Source organism: Staurois parvus, unplaced genomic scaffold (genome assembly GCF_062004578.1).
Source record: "Staurois parvus isolate SC_StPar_1 unplaced genomic scaffold, SC_StPar_1.0 ptg001181l, whole genome shotgun sequence".
In the NCBI taxonomy this organism is placed as follows: Eukaryota; Metazoa; Chordata; class Amphibia; order Anura; family Ranidae; genus Staurois; species Staurois parvus.
In genome coordinates this window covers 2,604,756-2,627,553 of record NW_028318977.1, presented here as the reverse complement: position 1 = coordinate 2,627,553, position 22,798 = coordinate 2,604,756, and the positions used below count along the sequence as shown (strand labels likewise).

Genomic DNA, 22,798 nt, shown 5'->3' with positions numbered 1-22,798 from the left:
TCCAGAGAATGTTGTGTTTATTGGATCCCAGCAAAAGATGACAAGTCCAACAGTAGACTTCTTCTCAGTATCATATCCATGAATGTAGAAAGTTCTTTCCATGTCTATCACAGTCTTCACCGTATTATAAACGACCGATTCAACAAGATTCTAAATGCTAAACTGAACTAAAGTGAAACATTTCACTCACCTCTCATAAATTTAGAGAAAACCTCCTTCCAACCTACCCAGTCTGAGCATCAATGCAAACGCTCTCTGAACTCAGAAAGTAATGCCATACACAGCCATGGTGTAGCATCCCACCTTAGAAATTACATACAATATATAAAGATAATGATGATGGTTCGGTGTTAACTCGTCTTTCTGGTTTTAACCGACTCTCGCCCGCCATATAATGAAATGACAGGCGGGCGGCTGTTCTCTCATTCTGGGAGGATGTCATATGACGTCCTCCTACTCTAGCTGCGCATGCACGCCACAGCGATTGGTGATGCAATATGTCCCTGGGATACAGCGCATCACTGATCACAGTAAGGAGCCGATGACGTAGGCTCTATCATGTGATCATCTGTGTCCAATCCCAGCTGATCGCATGTAGGGACATCTACAATGATTATCAGGGCACTGATTAACAATGTAGCCCCATCAGTGCCACCTTTCAGTGCCCATAATTGCCACCTGTCAGTGCCCATCAATGCCACATATCAGTGCCCATCAATGCCACATATCAGTGCCCATCAATGCCACCTATCAGTGCCCATCAGTGCTGCCTAAAAGTTCCAATCAGTGCCGCCTATCAGTGCCATATATGAGTGCTATCTTTCAGTGCCCATCAGTGATGCCTGTCAATGCCCATCAGTGTTCCCTATCAGTTCCTCCTCATCAGTGCCACCTATCAGTGCCAGTTATTGCAGCCTATCAGTGTTCATCAGTGCCGCCTATCACTGCCCATCAGTGCTGCCTAACAGTTCCAATCAGTGCCGCCTATCAGTGCCAGTAAGTGCTGCCCATCAGTGCCAGTCAGTTCTGCCTATCAGTGTTCATCAGTGCCGCTTATCAGTGGCCATCAGTGCTGCTTAACAGTTCCAATTGGTGCCGCCTATCAGTGCCAAGCAGTGCTGCCAATCAGTGCCGCCTACCAGTGCCCATCAGTGCCACCTATCAGTGCTGTATATGAGTGCTTCCTTTCAGTGCCCATCAGTGATGCCTGTCAATGCCCATCAGTGATGCCTGTCAATGCCCATCAGTGCCACCTAATAGTGCCTCCTCATCAGTGCCACCTATCAGTGCCCATCAGTGCAGCCTCATTAGCACACATCAGTGAAGGAGAAAAATTACTTATTTACAACATTTTATAACAGAACGTAGAAAAACTTTTTTTTCTCTAATTTTTCAGTCTTTTTTAGTTTGTTCAGCAAAAAAATAAAAAATAAGTGGTGATTAAATACCACCAATAGAAAGCTCTGTCTCAAAAAAATGATAAAAATTTAATTTGGGCACAGTGTTGCATGACCGCGCAATTGTCATTCAGAGTGCGACAGCACTGAAAGTTGAAAATTGGCCTGGGCAGGAAGGGGGTAAAAGTACCCGGTCAGCAATTAAGATAAAGATACAAGAAAAGGACATGTGCAAAATGAAAAAAATTGTTTAGTTTCAGATCGATTCAGTAAGTTATTCATTACGTTTTGTTGTACAGTATATGTAACAAAATTTGTTTTGATTAGTTTCATTTTGCTTCATTTATCCGTTTTCAACCAGATTAGAAGTTTTCCAATGGATTTGATATATTTGAATCAAAAGTTGAACAAAAAATATCAAATCGATCTGAATTCATGGGTTCTATTTGAAATTCAAATTTGGCGAAGATGGCTATATTCTAGTCTAGTCTAATGTATTCTGTTCCTTTCTATTCTATTTCATTATTTTATTTTTCTATTGTATTATTATAATTTATTATTATAATTTCTGTTCTGTTTTATTCCATTCTATTATTTTTAAAATTCAAACTTTGGAAAACGACTATATTCTTTCTATTTTATTCTATTCTATTTGAAATTTGAATCTTCTATTCTTTTCTTTTCTAATCTATTCCTTTATTTTCTATTCTATGCTATTTTCTATTCTATGCTATTTTCTATTCTATTCTGTTTTGTTCTATTCTTTTCTAAATTCAAATTTTGGAAGAAAGCTACATTCTTTCTATTTTTTTCTATTTTATTCTATTCTTTTCTATTCTGCTATTTTTCTTATATTCAGCTTTCATATGGTCATATTTCTGTTTTACCAGAAAATGGTATCCGGGTCCTGAAATTTTGTTCAATATTATTTTGTTAACTTTATGTGGCATTTTAGGATCACATGTTTTGGGTAAATCTCTCCTGGCTGTTTGGATACATTTTTAATCTGCTGATCTCTTCTAAACACTTCTGCCACATCAACTCTCACAGCTTCCTCATTTGATTTTCTAAACACATGCTATGCTCTTAATACAGTTGTGACCAAAATTATTCAACCCCCAATGCTGTAAAGGGGTTTAGGGACTATAGTGTACATTTGGAATTGTATTCAGAATCAAATCCTACAAGGACGTTGTAACTACCCAAATGCAACTAAAATGACATCAATTGTTTATGTAATACAGTAGTAAATGGTTCTTATGTGGTTTCTTCATTGCCACAATTATTCAACCCCTTAAAGACTACCACTCTGAAGAACAGAGGTTCATACAGGTGCTTTCCATCAGGTATTGAAAACACCTGTGGATGTCACCGAGCAGCAATCAAGCATAATAAGCACCAATTAGGCAGCTTTAAAATGACTGTGATACTCAGCTCCTTCTAGACATTTACTGGTGTGGTTACAAACATGGTGAAGGCAAGAGAATGGTCCAGGAAGACAAGAGAAGAGGTGATTTCTCTTCACAGGAAGGGCAATGGCTATAAGAAGATTGCAAAGATGTTAAACATACCAAGAGACACCTTAGGAAGCATCATTCGCAAATTCAAGGCAAAGGGCACTGTTGAAACGCTACCTGGTCGTGGCAGAAAGAAGATGCTGACTTCGACTGCTGTGCGCTACCTGAAGCGTAGAGTGGAGAGAAGTCCCCGTGTGACTGCTGAGGAACTGAGAAAAGATTTGTCAGATGTGGGTACAGAAGTTTCAGCCCAGACAATAAGACGCACACTGCGTAATGAAGGCCTCCGTGCCAGAACTCCCAGGCGTACCCCCTTGCTGTCTCCAAAGAATAAGAAGAGTCGACTGCAGTATGCCAAAAGCCATGTGGACAAACCACAAAAGTTGTGGGATAGTGTTCTGTGGACTGATGAAACAAAATTAGAACTGTTTGGGCCCATGGATCAACGCTATGTTTGGAGGAGGAAGAACAAGGCCTATGATGAAAAGAACACCTTGCCTACTGTGAAGCATGGTGGAGGGTCAATCATGCTTTGGGGCTGTTTTGCTTCTGCAGGTACAGGGAAGCTTCAGCGTGTGCAAGGTACCATGAATTCTCTTCAGTACCAGGAGATATTGGATGGAAACGTGATGCAGTCCGTCACACACCTGAGGCTTGGGAGACGTTGGACCTTTCAACAGGACAATGATCCCAAGCATACCTCCAAGTCCACTAGAGCATGGTTGCAGAGGAAAGGCTGGAACATTTTGGAGTGGCCATCGCAGTCACCAGACTTAAATCCGATTGAGAACCTCTGGTGGGACTTAAAGAAAGCAGTTGCAGTGCGCAAGCCTAAGAATGTGACTGAACTGGAGGCCTTTGCCCATGAAGAATGGGCGAAGATACCCGTAGATCGCTGCAAGACACTTGTGTCAAGCTATGCTTCACGTTTAAAAGCTGTTATAACTGTAAAAGGATGCTGTACTAAGTACTAAGATTGAATGTCACTTGGGGGTTGAATAAAACTGATAATGCTGTGAGCACAGAAAAGACATTTGTGGTTATTTCATTATAACTGTTATGTTATATTTGTCTGACCTACAAGTGCCTCTTTAATGTAAATGTAAGCAAGATGACTGAATGATCAAAAGCAATGTCAAACTGGCCAAAACACTCAATTTCAGTGGGGGTTGAATAATTTTGGTCACAACTGTATGTCATTTAAATCATGAGGGGTAAATAATAAATAATTTCCTGGATATACCCATTCAAAACCTCTAAAATCATGTTCTTATTGTCAAGGTCCTACCTTTTCCCAGAGGTTATGTTACTCCATGTGCTGGCATCCATCTTGGATTTCTGCTGAGCATGGTGGGAAGCTTTTATGCCTTCAGGTCTCTGAGGTCCATCCCCCAGAGGGGTGTGGCTGAGTACATATAAGCCTGTGATCCGCACATGCTCTTTGCACTTGTGTCTTGTGTCTTTGTCTTCCTACAGCTCTGTGTATACGCTCGTGACTCTTCTGGTATTCTGACTCGGCTTGTGACTAAGACCATTCTCTGTGTTTTCCTTCGATCTGACCTTCCGTTGCTGAACCCGGCCCCTGACCTGTGATTCTCTGTCTACTGTTCTGTACTGTTTTGTCCTGTTGTTGTCGACTCCGCTTGCCTGACTACGCTATTGTCATTCTCACCAGCTACATGCCATTGGCGGCGGCCATTACCGCAGCCGGGGTGTCTCGGGGGCCGCGACCTGGTTCCTGGCTGCGTCAAGTCCATCCCCACCATCAGGGGCCCTGGTGAAGGGCAGCCTGGGACTTAGACTCCGCGCCCTGAGGGACTTCGGTCTGTTGGTGGTGGTTGTCGTCAGCCAGTGCCTTACCCTGCCACTAGGCCTACCTGTCCGTTCCACAGCCCTGCCCTGACATTTATGTAGCCTTCACCTTCAAAAAAGTTCCATGATAGTTGCTATCCTGTTTGACAACTCATACAGTAGAGAGACTTGTGTTGCATTTGTTTGATCTTCCCATGTACCATCCACACAACAATCCCTTTAATATATCTCTCATTCTAAGAGGCTGCTAAAAAAAAAATGAAAGGAAGACTTTGTAATCCGAGTCTAGCATCAAGTCAATGAAATGCCTGGGATATTGATCTGGTCAGGTAAGTAGCAGAGGGGGTTGTTAATTAGTTTCAGCTGCTTTGGTGTAAATTAAGTTAACAACAAGTGCAATAGATGTGCAACAATGAGATGACCCCCAAAACAAGAATGGTTTTATAGGTGGAGGCCACTGACATTTTTTCACTACTCATCTTTTCTGTTTTTAATTAGTTTTGCATTTGGCTAGGGTCAGTGTCACTACTGGAAGCATGAGGCCATACCTGGACCCTACAGAGGTTGCACAGGCAGTCCAACTCCTCCAGGATGGCACATCAATACATGCCATTGCCAGAAGGTTTGCTGTGGCTCCCAGCACAGTCTCAAGAGCATGGAGGAGATTCCAGGAGACAGGCAGTTACTCTAGGAGAGCTGGACAGGGCCATAGAAGATCCTTAACACATCAGCAGGACCGGTATCTGCTCCTTTGTGCAAGGAGGAACAGGATGAGCTCTGCCAGAGCCCTACAAAATTACCTCCAGCAGGCCACTGGTGTGAATGTCTCTGACCAAACAATCAGAAACAGACTTCAGAGTGGCCTGAGGGCCCAACATCCTCTAGTGAGCTCTGTGCTCATTGCCCGACTCCATAGAGCTCGATTGGCATTTGCCAATGAACACCAGAATTAGCAGGTCCACCACTGGAGCCCTTTGCCTTTCACAGATGAGTGCAGGTTCATCCTGACCATATGTGACAGACGTGAAAAGGTCTGGAGAAGCCGTGGAGAATGTTATGCTGCCTGTAACATTGTTCAACATGACCGTTTTGGTGGTGTGTTAGTGATGGTCTGGGGAGACATATCCATGGAGGGATGCACAGACCTCTACAGGCTAGACAATGGCACCCTGACTGCCATTAGGTATCAGGGTGAATTCCTTGGACCCATTGTCAGACCCTAAGCTGGTTCAGTGGGTCCTGGGTTCCTCATGGTGCACAACAATGCCTGGCCTCATGTGGCAAGAGTAGAAGGAATTGATACCATTGAATGGCCCCCACACTCTCCTGAGCTAAATCCAATAGAACACCTCTGGGATATCATGTTTCGGTCAATCAGACACTGCCAGGTTGCACCTCAGACTGTCCAGAAGCTCAGTGATGCCCTGGTCCAGATCTGGGAAGAAATACCCCAGGACACCATCTGTCATCTCATTAGGAGCATGCCCAAATGTTGTCAGGCATGCATACAAGCACGTACAAAACAATACAAACTACTGAGTACCATTTTGAGTTGCTGCAATGAAATTTCAGCAAAATGGACTCGCCTGCTGCATCATTTTTTCACTTTGATGTTCGGGGAGTCTTTGGATTCAGTCCTCTGTGGGTTGGTCATTTTCATTTCCATCAAACGATTGGGCATTCTTAGGTTCCTAACATATTACCTAGTCCATATCAGTATAGATATCCAGCATGAGATGTTTTCTCATTGAGATCTGATGTGTTTTCAAAGTCTTCCTTCAATTTTTTTGAGCAGTGCGTAAAGGGTTGCAGGGTAAGTGAAAGTGTTCAGTACGAGCCAACATACTATTCGCATGCACAGATGACAATCCTAGTCCTCTACTCCACATTCTCCTGGTCACTACAAGCCTTAACACTTCTGGCCTGGAATACCTACACATACACCTATGCTTGACACATGTTCCAAACAAAAGTTCCAGAAGTCCTACTGTCCACCAGGGGCTCATGAGACTTGGAGCCTGGGCCAACTGATACATGATACATGAGGGTTTTTTTCTCCCACTGTTGGGTGGGGACTCCTTTTCCTCCATCACCACCCACTCCAGAGCTTCCAGGATTTCACTAGTAAAGCACACAACTCTTCACCCCCAAGCATTGGCTGTACTTAACCTTTACTCTCAATGGAAAATTACACAGAGGCCTTCTTTATCCTGAAGCAAGATAAGCAAGATAAAAAACAATCTACCTCAATAGCAACAACCTTTTGTGATATTAAGGGAGGTAGAACACATCAGTTTCTTATATTGTTGTATCTTGAAAAACAGTGGAAGTACAAAGCAATCACAATATGATAACAGTCCATAACTTGGTTCATGGAGTTGTGCACCTACCCTCTTCTGAAGGGGAGAGCACACTACACTAGGACCCTTTAGCTCTCCTCCCTGTTAGTGGCACCAGGAATGTTCTTCCTCAATACAAGCTCCTTCCACTAAATAAACTCATGTGACCATTCCACCTCTAGGGAAGAGCAACTTTTAAAGGGAACCCTGCCTTCCTAAAGATAGATTATCAGAACCAGGATCCGAACCCAAGTGTAAGGGAATTCCTGTGAGACGGTTGGCGAATAGAAATGCGCATGCACACAGAAATGTCCGGAGAAGAGTGACCAGTCATGCGCATGCGCACAGAAATGCGTGATCGCACACACGTATGCGAAGATTGGTGCCTGACGGACTATTTAAAGGGTGCCTTTGTCTATGCTAAGTGCTGACTGGTCTTCAGCTGTCCCTGTGTCCTGCTCATTCCTGTGTGATTCCCTTGTTGCTGACCCAGCCTGTTCCTGACTTGATACTCATTCCTGACCTTGGTTCTGCTCCTGACTTTGGCTTGCTTATGATTTGGTACCTTGCTGTCCGCCCGTTGATGACCCCGGCTATTCCTATGACATTGCTCCTGACTCCCATCCCAGCTTCCTGCCTTGCTCTGGTGCACGCCTGGCGATCTACTACACCAGCTTTGCATATCGGTGGTTCATCAGTCTTTTAAGGATTCCAGCTGCAAGAGCTGCAAACAACATCTGCTGGCACTCTTGTCCCCCTGGTCCCTAGACACCCTCTGTTCCACTTCCAGTGGGGTCAGGACTAGTGACACAAGTGAGGCCAACCTTGTCATTTCAGTCTCCTATCAGGTACGTGACACCAAGGTTGCATCTGGCAGTAGCTCATCTTACTGTGCCACCTGAGATGTTGGACAACTGTCTGTTCCTTTGGACAACCTTATTTCTTTCCTGATTCTGGTGAATCTTGAACTCCTTGCTCCTCCCATGAACTTCCTACTTAAGCCATGCCTTTGCACTTCCTGTTTTCCAAGCTATTGTGGTCTTTTCCAGACAAAATCTTGCTCCTTAAACTCTTGCTGACATTCGTATCATCATTTCCACTATTTACCGACTTTTTGCGTGTTCCTTGACTATACTTCTGGTGATCTCAACCTGCAACCATCTGTTACTGACCTTTGACTTGCTTACTAACTACGCTCCTGCTTGATCCCTACCTGAGACATCTGCTACTGGACCCTGGCTTGTTCACCTCTTAGTGTAGTGATCCTGAGGACCCTGATCGGGCACTAACAAACAGTGAAACCCATCTCCACCATCAGCAGCTCTCACGAAGCTTGGCTAGTGCTTAGACCCTTGTATGTGCCTACATCACCTTCCGGGGGACCTGCTTGCTCATTATTATTATTATTATTATTACATCGAGTTTATATAGCGCCAAAGGGTTTGCTCAGCGCTGTACAATAGAGGGGGGGGACAATACATGAAACAGTACAGTAACAACAAACAGCACACAAGGGGTAAGAGGGCCCTACTCTTTCGAGCTTACAATCTAGGAGGGAGAGCGTAGTGGTACAGGAGGAAATGGCTGTGGGGGATGGAGTGGTAGGAGGAGGGAAGGGCAGCGGCTGTTAGGTGAGGGTGGGGTAGGCTTCCCTGAAGAGGTGGGTTTTCAGGGAGCGCCTGAAGGTGAGGAGGGAAGGTAACAGTCTGATGGATTAGGGTAGTGAGTTCTAGAGGATGGGGGAGGACCTGGAGAAGTCTTGCAGTCGTGCGTGGGAGGAGGAGACCAGGGAGCAAGATAGAAGGAGGTCCTGTGAAGAGCGAAGGGTACGGGTAGGGTGGTACCTGGGAATCAGGTCGGTGAGGTAGTTAGGGGCAGTTATTATCCTGCTGGTTTCTGTGTGAAGCTTCACTGCTATAGCTACTGGCTTTTAAACCTGATCTTTGACCATGACATAGATAGACCGACTTTGTCTTTTCCTGCAGATTGCTGAACTGATACTACATACCTGTGCATGTCAGAGCCATTGTAGCTATAAAGTACTCTTCACTGTCTTTGACTCTGTGAAGCATAAAAATTATCTGTTGTGTGTACTGAGAAGAACAGGTGGTTGGGTGGGCAGGAATTATTGTAATGGTGGACACAGACAGTAAATTTGGGCAAGAGAAGGTGAAGCTGAATTGTGAATTTGAGTAAAAGTAAAAATTTGTATTTACAAATATCCTTGTCATGTTTCACATGGCTGTCATATGCCTTTAAGTGTTCTTTGTATTTTGTCTCTGCTCCTCCCTTTCCTGTCTGGATTGAGTCACAGCCTGTTCATTTAAATAAGATTGGAGTTATCGCTATCTCATCACATCTGTAAGTTACAGAGATCACACTGTCAATGCTTAGATTGGAGAGACAGAACAGTCCTTTTACCATGTATATCTAGGAAAGTGCTGTCCATGGATAAGGGTATGACCGCCTTTGGGACCCAGTCTTGTATCTGAGTTTGGCATGTCTGATGTAGAGAGTTACTGACTGTCCTTCTTTGTCTTCTTTTCACAGAAAAATTCATGCATTGCCCTGCAAGCCCAAAATACTGCATAGGGGATGCAATAGAAGATGACTGTGAGACAAATCAGAACTGTCCTGAGAATCACATGTGCTGCTATCGATGCGAAAAGACAAAGTGTTATAACCCACTTGAACCAGGTACAACAGCCAAGACAACCCAATGGTGACATTTTTTACTTAGTTAGTCACGTTGAAAAAAGACAAAAGCCCACATAGTTCAACCAATAGAAAAAAATAAATAAAAAAACTCAAAATACAGAAACCTATGCCCTCAGTTGATCCAGAGGAAGGCAAAAAAAAATCACTATATAGCATGATCTAATTTGCTCAAACATGACTAAAAATCTAGGGAGGCAATTGAATATTTCCTGGATCAACTACCCTGGAAGTATTACCTATAAATGTTAATATTCAGTTAAATTTTGAATATTTAGGAATCCACCAGCTTGTTTTTAAAACATTTACTGAGCTGGCCAGGACCAGTTCCTAAGGGAGTCTGTTCCACATTTTCACAGCTCTTACTGTGAAGAAGCCTTTCACTATGTGTAGCTTAAAATGATTTTAACCATTTCAATACTGGGCAATTTTACACCTTCCTGCCCAGGCCATTTTTCAGGTTTCAGCGCTCTCACACTTTGAATGACAATTGCGCGGTCATACAACATTGTACCCAAACTAAAATTTTATCATTTTCTTCACACAACTAGAGATTTATTTTGGTGGTATTTAATCACCGCTGGGGTTTTTATTTTTTGCTAAATTAACAAAAAAAAACAAACATTTTGAAAAAAAAACGTTTTTCTTTGTTTCTGTTATAAAAGTTTACAAATAAATAATTGTTCTTCATAATTTAGGCCGAGATGTATTCTGCTACATGTCTTTGGTGAAAATAACCCAAATTAGGATGTATTATTTAGTTTGTAGGAAAGTTATAGAGTTCACAAACTATGGTATAGATCTGAATATTGATCAATCCTGAAGTACTGACAGCCAATCTAATTTCTTGAGGTCCAAGAATGTCAGAACAGTACAGATATCCCCAAATGACCCCTTTTTGCAGAGTAGACAGTCCGACGTACTTCATAAGAGGAATGGCAAGTTTTTTGAAGTTGTATTTTTTTGTCATAATTTTTCGGAAAATGAAAAAATTAAAAAAATTATTTTCACTATTTTTTTTTTACATACTGTCACCAGTGCAGTACAGCATCATCATATAACTGGCATTGCGGTGAACAGGGACACTGACTGGTGACAGTATGAAATAAAAATATATATATATATTTTTTAATTTTTTTTATTTTTTTATTATTTTTAATTTTTTTTTAATTTTTTTTTTATTTTTTTTAAGATTTTTTTTTCATATTTTACTATGACCAAAGTAGTAAAATGTTACCATAGTAACATCGTACTACTTTGGGGAAGTGATCAGTATTTTTTTTATACACAATTTGCTTATAGCAAAGAATTACTTTGCTATAAGCAAGCATTTACCTGAATGAAATCGATTCATTCAGGTGTTTTTTTTTTGTGCTTAGCTGTGATTTGGTCACAGCTAATCACATGACATGTGCATGTGACCTGCTGTGACCATTCACAGCTAGGCACTGGTATACAATGGATGTCCGAGGTACACGGCCGGTGACAGATCGCACCGCTGCGCGTCTCTGCAACCGCGTGAACTGCGCATGTGCGGGAGCACGCCAAATGGCGTGCACCCGCAATGCTGAAGCGTTTTTGCGGCCGCCAAACGGCCATTGGCCGGGCGGCTAATGGTTAAAGGATATCCATTTTTACAAGTTTACATGCTGATACCACAATTAGAGATTTCACAAGCGATACGTGCCAACCATGAGAGTGGAAGGCATGTGGGTCTGGTGAGGGCATACCCAAAAGGGAAGGTGGTTTCATGAGCATGTGGTGATTTGGGTTTGGGAATATTAGAAGATTGCAACACTGAAAGTGACATCTACATGTCATGATGGACATTACTAGTAGGAAAAAAAAATCCCATTATCTATACCACCATTTGTAAATGCTATAATTTTCACATAAACCAATTATTTTACACGTATTGGGGGTTCTTCTAGCAAAGACATGGAGCAGAATACATTTTGGTCTAAATTTACGACGAAATTTGATTTTTTAACATTTTTTTACTGGACATGTTTGATAGCAAAAAAGTAAAAAATATTGTTTTTTTTTTCTAAAAATTGTCGGTCTTTTTTTTGCTTTATAGCGCAAAAAAAAACCCGGCACAAATACCACTGAAAGAAAGCTCAATTTGTGGAGAAAAAAGGACATAGATTTCATTTAGGTGCAGCGTTGCATCACTGCGCAATTGTTAGTTAAAGTAACGCAGCGCTGTAACACAAAAAATGGCCTGGTCATGAAGGGGGGTAAATCCTCAGGAGGGCAAGTGGTTAAAGTGGCAGCAGTGATCATTATTTGCTATTTATTTGTTAACGATTGAAGTAATTCCTTTGAGCATGCATTCAGCACAAGGGTTTTTGGCTGGGAATTGACAGTTAAAGTAGCACAGTGCTAAATAGCAAAAAATGCCCTGTCATGAAGGGGGTAAAACCTTCCGGTGGTCAAATGGTTAACATTTATTGAGGTCTATACTTAGTGGAGAGTGGGGTCTGTACTGAGGGAGGAGGTTTATACTTAGTGGGGAGTGGAGTCTGTACTGAGGGAAAAGGTCTATAATTAGTGGGGATTGGAGTCTGTACTGAGGTAGGAAGTCTATACTTAGTGGGGTCTATACTGAGTGGAGAGTGGAGTCTGTACTGAGGGAGGAGGTCTATACTTAGTGAAGAGTGGGGTCTGTATTGAGGGAGTAATTCTATACTTAGTAGAGAGTGGGGTCTGTACTGAGGGAGGAGGTTTATACTTAGTGGAGAGTGGGGTCTGTACTGAGGGAAGAGGTCTATACCTAGTGGAGAGTGGGGACTGTACTGAAGGAGGAGGTCTTTATATAGTGGAGAGTGGGGTCTGTACTGAGGGAGGAGGTCTATACTTAGTGGAGAGTGGGGTCTGTACTGAGGGAGGAGGTCTATACTTAGTGGAGAGTGGGGTCTGTACTGAGGGAGGAGGTCTATACTTAGTGGAGAGTGGGGTCTGTACTGAGGGAGGAGGTCTATACTTAGTGGAGAGTGGGGTCTGTACTGAGGGAGGAGGTCTATACTTAGTGGGATCTGTACTGAGGAAGGAGGTCTATACTTAGTGAGGAGTGGAGTCTGTACTGAGGGAGGAGGACTGTACTTAGTGGGGAGTGGAGTCTGTACTGAGGGAGGATGTTTATGCCTAGTGGGGTCTGTACTGAGGGAGGAGGTCTATACTTAGTGGAGAGTGGGGTCTGTACTGAGGGAGGAGGTCTATACTTAGTGGGGAGTGGGGTCTGTACTGAGGGAGGAGGTCTATACATAGTGGAGAGTGGGGACTGTACTGAAGGAGGAGGCCTATATATAGTGGAGAGTGGGGCTGTACGGAGGGAGGAGGTCTATAATTGGTGGAGGGTGGAGTCTGTATTGAGGGAGGAGGTCTATACTTAGTGGGGAGTGGAGTCTGTACTGAGGGAGGAGGCCTATACTTAGTGGGGTCTGTACTGAGGGAGGAGGTGCATACTTAGTGGAGATTACGGTTTGTACTGAAGGAGGAGATCTATACTTAGTGGAGAGTGGGGACTGTACTGAAGGAGGAGGTCTATACTTCGTGGAGAGTGGGGACTGTACTGAGGGAAGAGGTCTATACATAGTGGAGAGTGGAGTCTGTACTGAGGGAAGAGGTCTATACATAGTGGAGAGTGGGGACTGTACTGAAGGAGGAGGTCTATACTTCGTGGAGAGTGGGGACTGTACTGAGGGAAGAGGTCTATACTTAGTGGGGAATGGGGTCTGTACTGAGAGAGGAGGTCTATACTTAGTGGACAGTGGAGTCTGTACTGAGGTAGGAAGTCTATACTTAGTGGGGTCTGTACTGAGGGAGGAGGTCTATACTGAGTGGAGAGTGGAGTCTGTACTGAGGGAGGAGGTCTATACTTAGTGAAGAGTGGGGTCTGTACTGAGGGAGGAGGTCTATACTTAGTGGAGAGTGGGGTCTGTTCTGAGGGAGGAGGTCTATACTTAGTGGAGAATGGGGTCTGTACTGAGGGAAGAGGTCTATACATAGTGGAGAGTGGGGACTGTACTGAAGGAGGAGGTCTATACATAGTGGAGAGTGGGGTCTGTACTGGGGGAGGAGGTATATACTTAGTGGGATCTGTACTGAGGGAGAAGGTCTATACTTAGTGGAGAGTGGCGTCTGTACTGAGGAAGGAGGTCTATACTTAGTGAATGGTGTGGTCTGTACTGAGGGAGGCAGTCTATACTTAGTGGGGAGTGGAGTCTGTACTGAGGGAGGAGGACTGTACTTAGTGGGGAGTGGAGTCTGTACTAAGGGAGGCGGTCTATACTTAGTGGGGAGTGGGGTTTGTACTGAGGGAGGAGGTCTGTACTTAGTGGGGAGTGGGGTCTGTACTGAGGGAGGTAGTCTATACTTAGTGGGGAGTGGAGTCTGTACTGAGGACGATGTTTATGCCTAGTGGGGTATGTACTGAGGGAGGAGGTCTATACTTAGTGGGGAGTGGGGTCTGTAGTGAGGGAGGAGGCCTATACTTAGTGGGGAGTGGGGTCTGTACTGAGAGAGGTCTATATTTAGTTGAGAGTGGGGTCTGTACCGAGGGAGGAGGTTTATACTTATTGTGGAATGGGGTCTGTCCTGAGGGAGGAGGTCTATACTTAGTGGAGAGTGGGGTCTGTACTGAGGGAAGAGGTCTATACATAGTGGAGAGTGGGAACTGTACTGAAGGAGGAGGTCTATACATAGTGGAGAGTGGGGCTGTACTGAGGGAGGAGGTCTATAATTGTTTGAGAGTGGGGCTGTACTGAGGGAGGAGGTCTATACTTAGTGGAGAGTGGGGTCTGTACTGAGGGAGGAGGTCTGTACTTAGTGGAGAGTGGGGTCTGTACTGAGGGAGGAGGTTTATACTTAGTAGAGAGTGGAGTCTATACTGAGGAAGGAGGTCTATACTTAATGGAGAGTAAGGTCTGTAATGAGGGAGGAGGTGCATACTTAGTGGAGAGTAAGGTTTGTACTGATGGAGAAGGTCTATACTTAGTGGGGAGTGGGGTCTGTACTGATGGAGGAGGTATATACTTAGTGGAGAGTGGGGTCTGTACTGAGGGAGGAGGTCTATACTTGGTGGAGAGTGGGGCTGTACTGAGAGAGGAGGTCTATACTTAGTGGAGAGAGGGGTCTGTACTGAGGTAAGAGGTCTACCTTGGACAGCCCAAGCTCTTTTATTGAGGTGTGCGTTTCTTAGCCTGCTTACCCCCCTCCCTACTTTGAGACCCTGCAGGCTTCAGTGTCCTCTGTGATTCCTCCTCCATGGAAACCATTGACTCATCACCCAAAGTTTCCTCACCCTCCATCTCAGATAATACATCAAATGTGTTAGACACCTCCACCCTCCCTGGTTTCAATTACAGGCACATCTGTCTTTCTCTTCTTCTTCCCAGACTTTCTTTTTGCCTCCAACCACTCTATATCATCATTTGACAACCTGGACTGCAAAGCTCCCTCCCCTTCCCTTCCCTTCCCTTCCACATCACCCACAACATCATCCACCCCACTCTCTCCACTCACCACAGCGGTCCCCCCAACCTTCACTCCAGCACCCCCACCATCACCCACTCCACCTCCCAGTGCCTCACACCCTCTGATCCTCAGACGCCAGTGAGCGTGGGTCGGTGCAACCATACACACTGGTCAAGCTCCCTCCACGGCCCCCACTATTTCCTCTGGGGAAACTGACACAGGAGGATCAGACACAACATCCATGGACACTAACTCAAGGGGCACAACACAAGGAGATAACATATTAGATGGATCATGAGACACTGATACCACTGAGACAACAGGGACAGACATTGGGGACCCCTGGCACAGCCCCCTCTCCTCTGCCTTTTCCATGTCCAGATGAAAAAACTCTTCTACCAAAGCTGACTGATTATGCATGGCCTCAGGGCACTGGCTGTAGGAATGGCCAACCTTATCACAAAGATTGCACCTGATGATAATGCAATCCTTAACAAGATGCCCCAGATCCTGACTAACTCAAGGGGCACAACACAAGGAGATGACATATTAGATGGATCATCAGACACTGATACCACTAAGACAACAGGGACAGAGACATTGCAGACCACTGGCACAGCCCCCCTCTCCTCTGCCTCTTCCATGTCCAGACAAAAAAAACACTTCTATCAAAGCTGACTGATTATGCATGGCCTCAGGGCACTGGCTGTACAAATGGCCAACCTTATCACAAAGATTGCACCTGATAATATTGCAATCCTTAACCAGATGCCCCAGATCCTGACACAGAGAGCACTTCATCTCTGGACATGAGGAGGCGAAATGACCCAGAGAACCACACTTATTACAGAGCTTGGGCTGTCCAGGGTAGAACATGACAATCCTATCCTTCCCAATGAAGGCTGAGGAGGGCAGATGCTGGAACACATTCCCACACACATACAGCCTCATCTGCACTGACCCCCCTCCAGTCTATATCCCCCTCTCATCCACAATCTTCTTCAGGGGGGTTAGTAGCTCCCCGAATCTCCTCAGTCAGACAGCCAAGTCAGCAGAAGGGAGGACTGTGACGATCGTGGCGTCAGACCCCTGACCTTCTCACCAAACTCATGACCGAAGGACTAGCCAATCTGTCACGTGCATGCCAATGCCACGCCCAGCTGCACCCTGCACAATGATTTTCCAGCTAATTGGACCACAATCGGTGTACCTGCAGCCTGGGAGCGTTTGTTACTGGGTCAGGTTAATTACGCAATTAACCCTTTATACTGCCACCACCTCCTTTTTGTACAGAGAAAGAGGAAACTCCAGCAATACACTAGGATGATTGGTTAATTGTCGGTATACCACTATCTCCACAGACAGGTTATACAGAGGGTTAAACACTCATAGTAGCGCTCTTCAGCGGCAGGGATTCAAAAGTTACATTAAAGGGCTATAGAAACAGTTCAACACTTTCAGAAAGTAAGATTTATTACTAGCAGGTCAAAAGGGTGCAGTAAAAATATTTACAGAAAAAAGATGTAACATATATATATATATATATATATATATATATATATATACAGAGCACAACAGCACAGCAAACAGATAACAGAAAGAAGTTTAGGTAAATAAGTACTTGCCAAAAGTTGCATGGGGTTAAGCAGTTTCAAGTCTGATGAGCTCAAAAAGGGATTTCTGGTCTCGCACTCAGTTTCGTTGTTACAGCAAGATTCTCCTTTCTCTCTGTCTGCTAGATGTTAAAACGCAGAAGGTCCTCACTTCTCTGTCTACACACAAAACATACCAGCCTCTTTTTCTACCCAAAATCAACGGGGTGTCTCTTCCAACAGAACGCAATTGCCTTATTTGGTAAAAGTATTGTATAAAGGCAGGGACTAGCAAGGTACACTGACCGCATTACTGAGGGAGGGGGGAGACTGATTTGGAATTTAAGAGAAATACCAAAATGCAGAAGTTTGGAGCAAAATGGAGAATCACGCCTCTCCCTGTGTGCATGATTGTTACAAGGAGGTCTATACTTACTGGGGAGTGGGGTCTGTACTGAGGGAGGAGGTCTATACTTAGTGGAGTGTGGGGTCTGTACTGAGGGAGGATATCTATACTTAGTGGGGTCTGTACTGAGGGAGGAGGTCTATACTTAGTGGAGAGTGGGGTCTGTACTGAGGGAGGAGGTCTATCGCTCAAGTGTGAATACCACTTTAGTGGAGAGGGGGGTCTGTAGTGAGGGAGGGGGAGATCTGTACTGAGTGGAAACTATACTTGGTGGAGAGGGAAGTGACACCATGTTTTACCGTACCGATGACAACAATCCTAGTGATGCTACTGCTCACCTTGGCCGTAGTGTGCAGAGTGACCCAAGTTACAGTCAGCACAATGTCCCTGTGCATGTCAGAGCCATTGTAGCTGTAATGTGCTCTTTTACATTATCTCTGACTCTATGAAGGACAGACAGTTGGGTGGATAGGAAATATTGTAATGAAGGGTATAAATGGTGAGCCAGAGCTGAAGAAGGTGAATCTAAACAGTAAATATTAGTAAGTAAAATTTTGTTTTTAACAATATCCTTTTACCATGTACAGTATATCCATCTATGTATTGCCAATGGATGAAGGTGTGACCAACTTTGAGGCTGATTCTTGTATATGAGCTTGACTTGCCTGGTGTAGAAAGCTACTGACTGTCCAATCTCTGTCTTCTTTCCACAGACAGACCTGGAAAATGCCCAGTCTGGAAAAAACATTGCACGAATGTTTTAGGTCCTGAGTGCATACTAGATTGGCACTGTCCCCAGGACAAGAAGTGCTGCCCTCAATGTGGGTTGAAGTGCGTTGTCGCCAAACATTAAGGTACATCAGCCCAGAGATCACAAAGAGCTTCCACACTCTACAGAACAATGATTTGTGAAGGACTGCTACACAGGAGGAGCAATGTTACCATTCAGTTGTAGACAGGGGCAGTCTATTTTCTCCCATGTTGGTGGTGCTCAACCGCAGTGGCATTGCAGCTGGAGGGGATGTCAAGAGGAACATGGTTCCTCTATGGTTTTCTAGGTCACTGGAGAAGCTATCCAGTTGGATGCTGCTATTCCATGTGACTCTGGCAGCTATCTTGGGTCAGGAAGAACCTATTTAATTACCTGGCTCCCAGGCTTGGTGCACATTTCAGGTGTGGGTAGTTTATGGACAGGTGACAGTGATTGGTGGCAAGGAAAGGATCCAAATGAGTATAGAAAGGATAGAGACACTACTTTCTTCCTGGAAGCTTCCCCATTTGGGCTTGGACAGGCCAGGCCACATTCTCCTCCTCAAGACAGACACTGTTGGCACTCCTAAGACCTGCTCTGCAACACATTGCTTTGCATCTTGTGAGTGTTCCTGGTCGGGTGCCATTCTGCCGAGCTTGTTAATTATTGAACTTCAACCTTAATACAAATTCTGTTTCTGCAACTGAACAGTACACCTCCCCATACACCCGTTCGGGTTTATTAATACTGGACCATTGGTATTAGTGGTAAAAGCTCCTCTGGCTCAGAGACTGATGGGACTGGCTCAGTGTTCTCTGTACAGCACTGCAGTATATGTCAGAGCTATATAAAAGTATAATAATAATAGTGATTGCCTGTGTGGAGACATTAGAACAGGGGTGGGCAAACTTTTTGACTTGAGGGCCGCAATGGGTTCATATATTGGACCCGGGGGCCGGACCAAGAGTAGATGAATGATGTGTATGTGTCATCCATAGTAAGTATAGTAATATTCCCCCATAGTAAGCATAGTAATTCATCCCCCATATAGTAATTCATCCCCCATAGTAAATCATCCCCCATATAGTAATTCATCCCCCATATAGTAATTCATCCCCCCATAGTAATTCATCCCCCATATAGTAATTCATCCCCCATATAGTAATTCATCCCCCATATAGTAATTCATCCCCCATAGTAATTCATCCCCCATATAGTAATTCATCCCCCATATAGTAATTCATCCCCCATAGTAATTCATCCCCCATATAGTAATTCATCCCCCATATAGTAATTCATCCCCCATAGTAATTCATCCCCCATATAGTAATTCATCCCCCATATATTAATTCATCCCCCATATAGTAATTCATCCCCCATATAGTAATTCATCCCCCATAGTAATTCATCCCCCATATAGTAATTCATCCCCCCTATAGTAATTCATCCCCCATATAGTAATTCATCCCCCATATAGTAATTCATCCCCCATATAGTAATTCATCCCCCCTATAGTAATTCATCCCCCCTATAGTAAGTCCCCCCTGTGTCAATTCACTTACCTTTGCTCCGCGCGTTCCTCTCGCCGTGTTCTCGCGCCATTCCGGTGTAGCATGAAAATCTGTCTCCTATGAGGATCTGTCCCCCTCGACGTATCTGCGCATGTGCCAGTTTCCGGCATTAGCAGCCGATCGGCGATCTCCGGCACATGCGCAGATACGTCGAGGGGGACAGATCCTCATAGGAGACAGATTTTCATGCTACACCGGTCTTCAGGGCGGACTGTGAGAGGAGCCTAGCGGGAGCCTAGCTCCGCAGGCCGGATTAAAAGGTCCGCCGGGCCGTATACGGCCCGCGGGCCGTAGTTTGCCCATTGCTGCATTAGAATGTAAATTTTTGTTTATTAAAAATCTTACAAATATAATAAAAAACATATTTACATATATACAGAATATATATATATATTCTATATATATATCATTAAACAGAATAGCTTACTTCAGCATAGAAAACAATAAATGGCTTTTTTTTTCAGGAAAAACATAAACAGAACCAATCATATTTTAATATTATTATCTTTATGTTGTAACTTAACAAACCCAACCTTTACCTAAACACCCCCTCAGGCTAAGAAACGATTAAACATTTATCCCATGCATACAGCCTTTTTTCAAAAATCTGATCTTACAAAAATCTGGGGGATGTGAAAGGACAGAAAGATGAGCCATGTACCCAGAGACTGACAGATAGCAGTTACAGGGACCTGAAATTCCTCCACACCTTTGTCCAAGCTTCCGGCCTCCACCTGTCCTACTCAAGACCCCGAATCTTCCCAACCTCACACAGAATGTTGTGCACCACCACCTCGACAGGAAGGACTTTTTTCCGCATGGAAACCTGACACCGTGCTTTCCACATGTAGTAACGGACTACTAGGATAACTAATAAAAGTGTCTCAAAATCAAAATCACAGTGAGCTTGAAAAGCTCCATAAGACCATTCCATATAACTCAAGCAGGAAAGGAAAGGGATACCCAGAGCCCCACCCACTCGCTTGTAGACTATATTGAAGGGGCACTGAAGCAAGAAATGGTCCATGGTCTCCTCCACCCCACCGCATTCCACTCTTGGAAAACCAAGGTTTTAAGGTTGCCCTTCACATAGAGTCTGCCATGGAATGATCGCCAGGCCAAATCCCGAAACTGGGATTCTCTCCAGATTTAAACGCAGACCCTTCGTCATAACAGGGCCTGGGCAATCCTTCAAGGCCAGTGGCTCTTTAAAGGCAGATTCAACAACCCTCCTCTCCAGGGCCTTCCTAGGAAGAGACTTAATTTCCTCTGCCTTCACTTGCCACTGCCAAAGCAATTTCGGACACGGGGCAACATAAGTCAGGAGCTTTCCATGTTGGACCTTTGCATAAAGAGACACTGACAAAACACAGGCAAAGCTGACATACAGAAATACTGGGATCAGGTAGGTTTTAATCAGGTCAATCCTTTCCCTGTAAGAGAGTTTCCAATCCTTCCAGCTGGCAACCTTGGCATCGGCATCTTGTAGCCTGCTTACCCAATTTGCAAAGCCGTAATCACCGGGACCAGATCTGATGCCTAAAACTTTAATTTCCTGCTGGGAAGGCGTCCAGAAGGGTAAAGCCTTCGCTTTTCTCTCCCATCTAGAAAACCGCACTCTTATTCTGATTAATCTTTAAGCCAGATGCTTTAGCATACTGTTCCAACACTAAAACCACCTCCTCCTCCTGCGTCCCAGAGATAAAAACAGACATGTCATCAGCATAGGCCATAGCCCTCAGAGGAGGCTCCCCAGGAATGGCCAAAGGAACTGCACACAACTGTCCGCTCTCTAGGGATCGATTGCCAGAGTAACCTTAAAGTGCTTATAAAACTCGGCTGTCAATCCATCTGGCCCAGGCGACTTCTTAATGGCAAGCTTATCAATAGCTTTAACCACCTCATCTGCCGTAATGTCCTCTGTCAAACTCACAGGAGAACTGCCATTTCCCAGTCCTGGAGTAGAGTCCAGAAAACCCAACACGCTCACCCGATCGAGGTCCCTCCTACCCAAGAGGTCAGCATATTATGACCTGGAGGTTTCCAGGAACCCCAAAATGGACATTATCAGGGAACCCGTACTGTAAACCAGGCCTACAACCAACTTAACTGCTCTACCTTGTTTGCAATTCTGGTAAGCGTCGGGCGAGTGATATTTCCCATAATCCCTTTCCAGAACCAAAGAGGCATGCCTGTCATATTGACACTTCCTGAGCAAGAGTTTAACCTCAGAGATTGCCCCTGGATCTCCATTATGGGAGACAAGCCTACCGTGCTTCCTCCGCAGATGCTGGTAGGTGACATACTTATTAAGCTGTTTATTTCTTCCTATGGCCTTGAAAAACCCAACGATCCTTCATTGTGTAAGCTCCCACCACTCTGACTTACTGCTGCAAAAGTCCATGATTGATACATGTGCCTGAAAAAAATCCTCAAAGTATTGACTCATCTTCTCATCGCCCAGGAGTGCCGAATTCAGCTTCCAGGTACCCCTCCTCCTAGGTGGTGTATTGGGGCTATTCAGAGTCACAGACAAAATACAGTGATCAGAAAACTCCACCGCCTGACACACTGGTGCCGAGAATGTGAAGTTCCCCTTTAAGAAATCCCTATCGATTCTACTCTTACTAGCACCTCACTGAAAAGTGAATCCCGTGTCATCTGGGCAGCAATGAATGTGCATATCAACCAGACCTGCCTCTCTAGCTTTTTTTTTTTTTTAAAAAGCCGTCACAATCCAGCCTGACTCCGGTACCTTAGTCTTAGTGACGGTGTTAAAGTCACCACTGAAGACAACTTGCTGGACTGTAAAAAGAGGTGGAATACCTTCTCCTTCCCATCTGATCTGTACCACATTCCAGCATTTAAAGGAAGAAGGTGTGTTAGGTGAAAGTCCCACAACTGGCTCCCTTCCGGCATCAGTATGACTTTGTCCTGACCCAGCCTTAGCATAGCTCCTACCCCGGACAGCAGATGGTGACACAGAATTGCTGCATTCAGGCACATTTAATGGCTGTATAGGAATCTTTGAATTCATGTTTGGAGGATTACCCACCACCTGATCCTCCCTCCTCCCCCTGGCACAAAAAGTCCTGCTCAGGGGCGGACTGACTATTTGGAAACTCGGGCACTGCCCGAGGGCCCGTGGTCAGTAGGGGGCCCCATGAGATGCCCCTGGTACCTTTTTCATAGGCTTTTTTGAGTTTGGGCAAGGGCACAG

General features: G+C 44.6%; 1 protein-coding gene across 5 annotated transcripts in view; it reads left to right on the top strand.

The window, feature by feature from the left end:
* Nucleotides 1–22,798, top strand: part of LOC149438573 (antileukoproteinase-like) — a 38,594-nt gene that overhangs the window by 11,980 nt on the left and 3,816 nt on the right. For 4 of the 5 annotated variants that reach the window (XM_089659717.1, XM_089659714.1, XM_089659716.1 and 1 more), the window contains exons 3-4: nt 9,616–9,762; nt 17,970–18,110. In XM_089659717.1, coding sequence (XP_089515843.1) covers nt 9,616–9,762; nt 17,970–18,109 — 287 coding nt within the window. In that variant the 3' untranslated portion in view covers nt 18,110. The remainder of the gene's footprint in view (nt 1–9,615; nt 9,763–17,969; nt 18,111–22,798) is intronic. The other variant, XM_089659719.1, reaches the window with a different exon arrangement.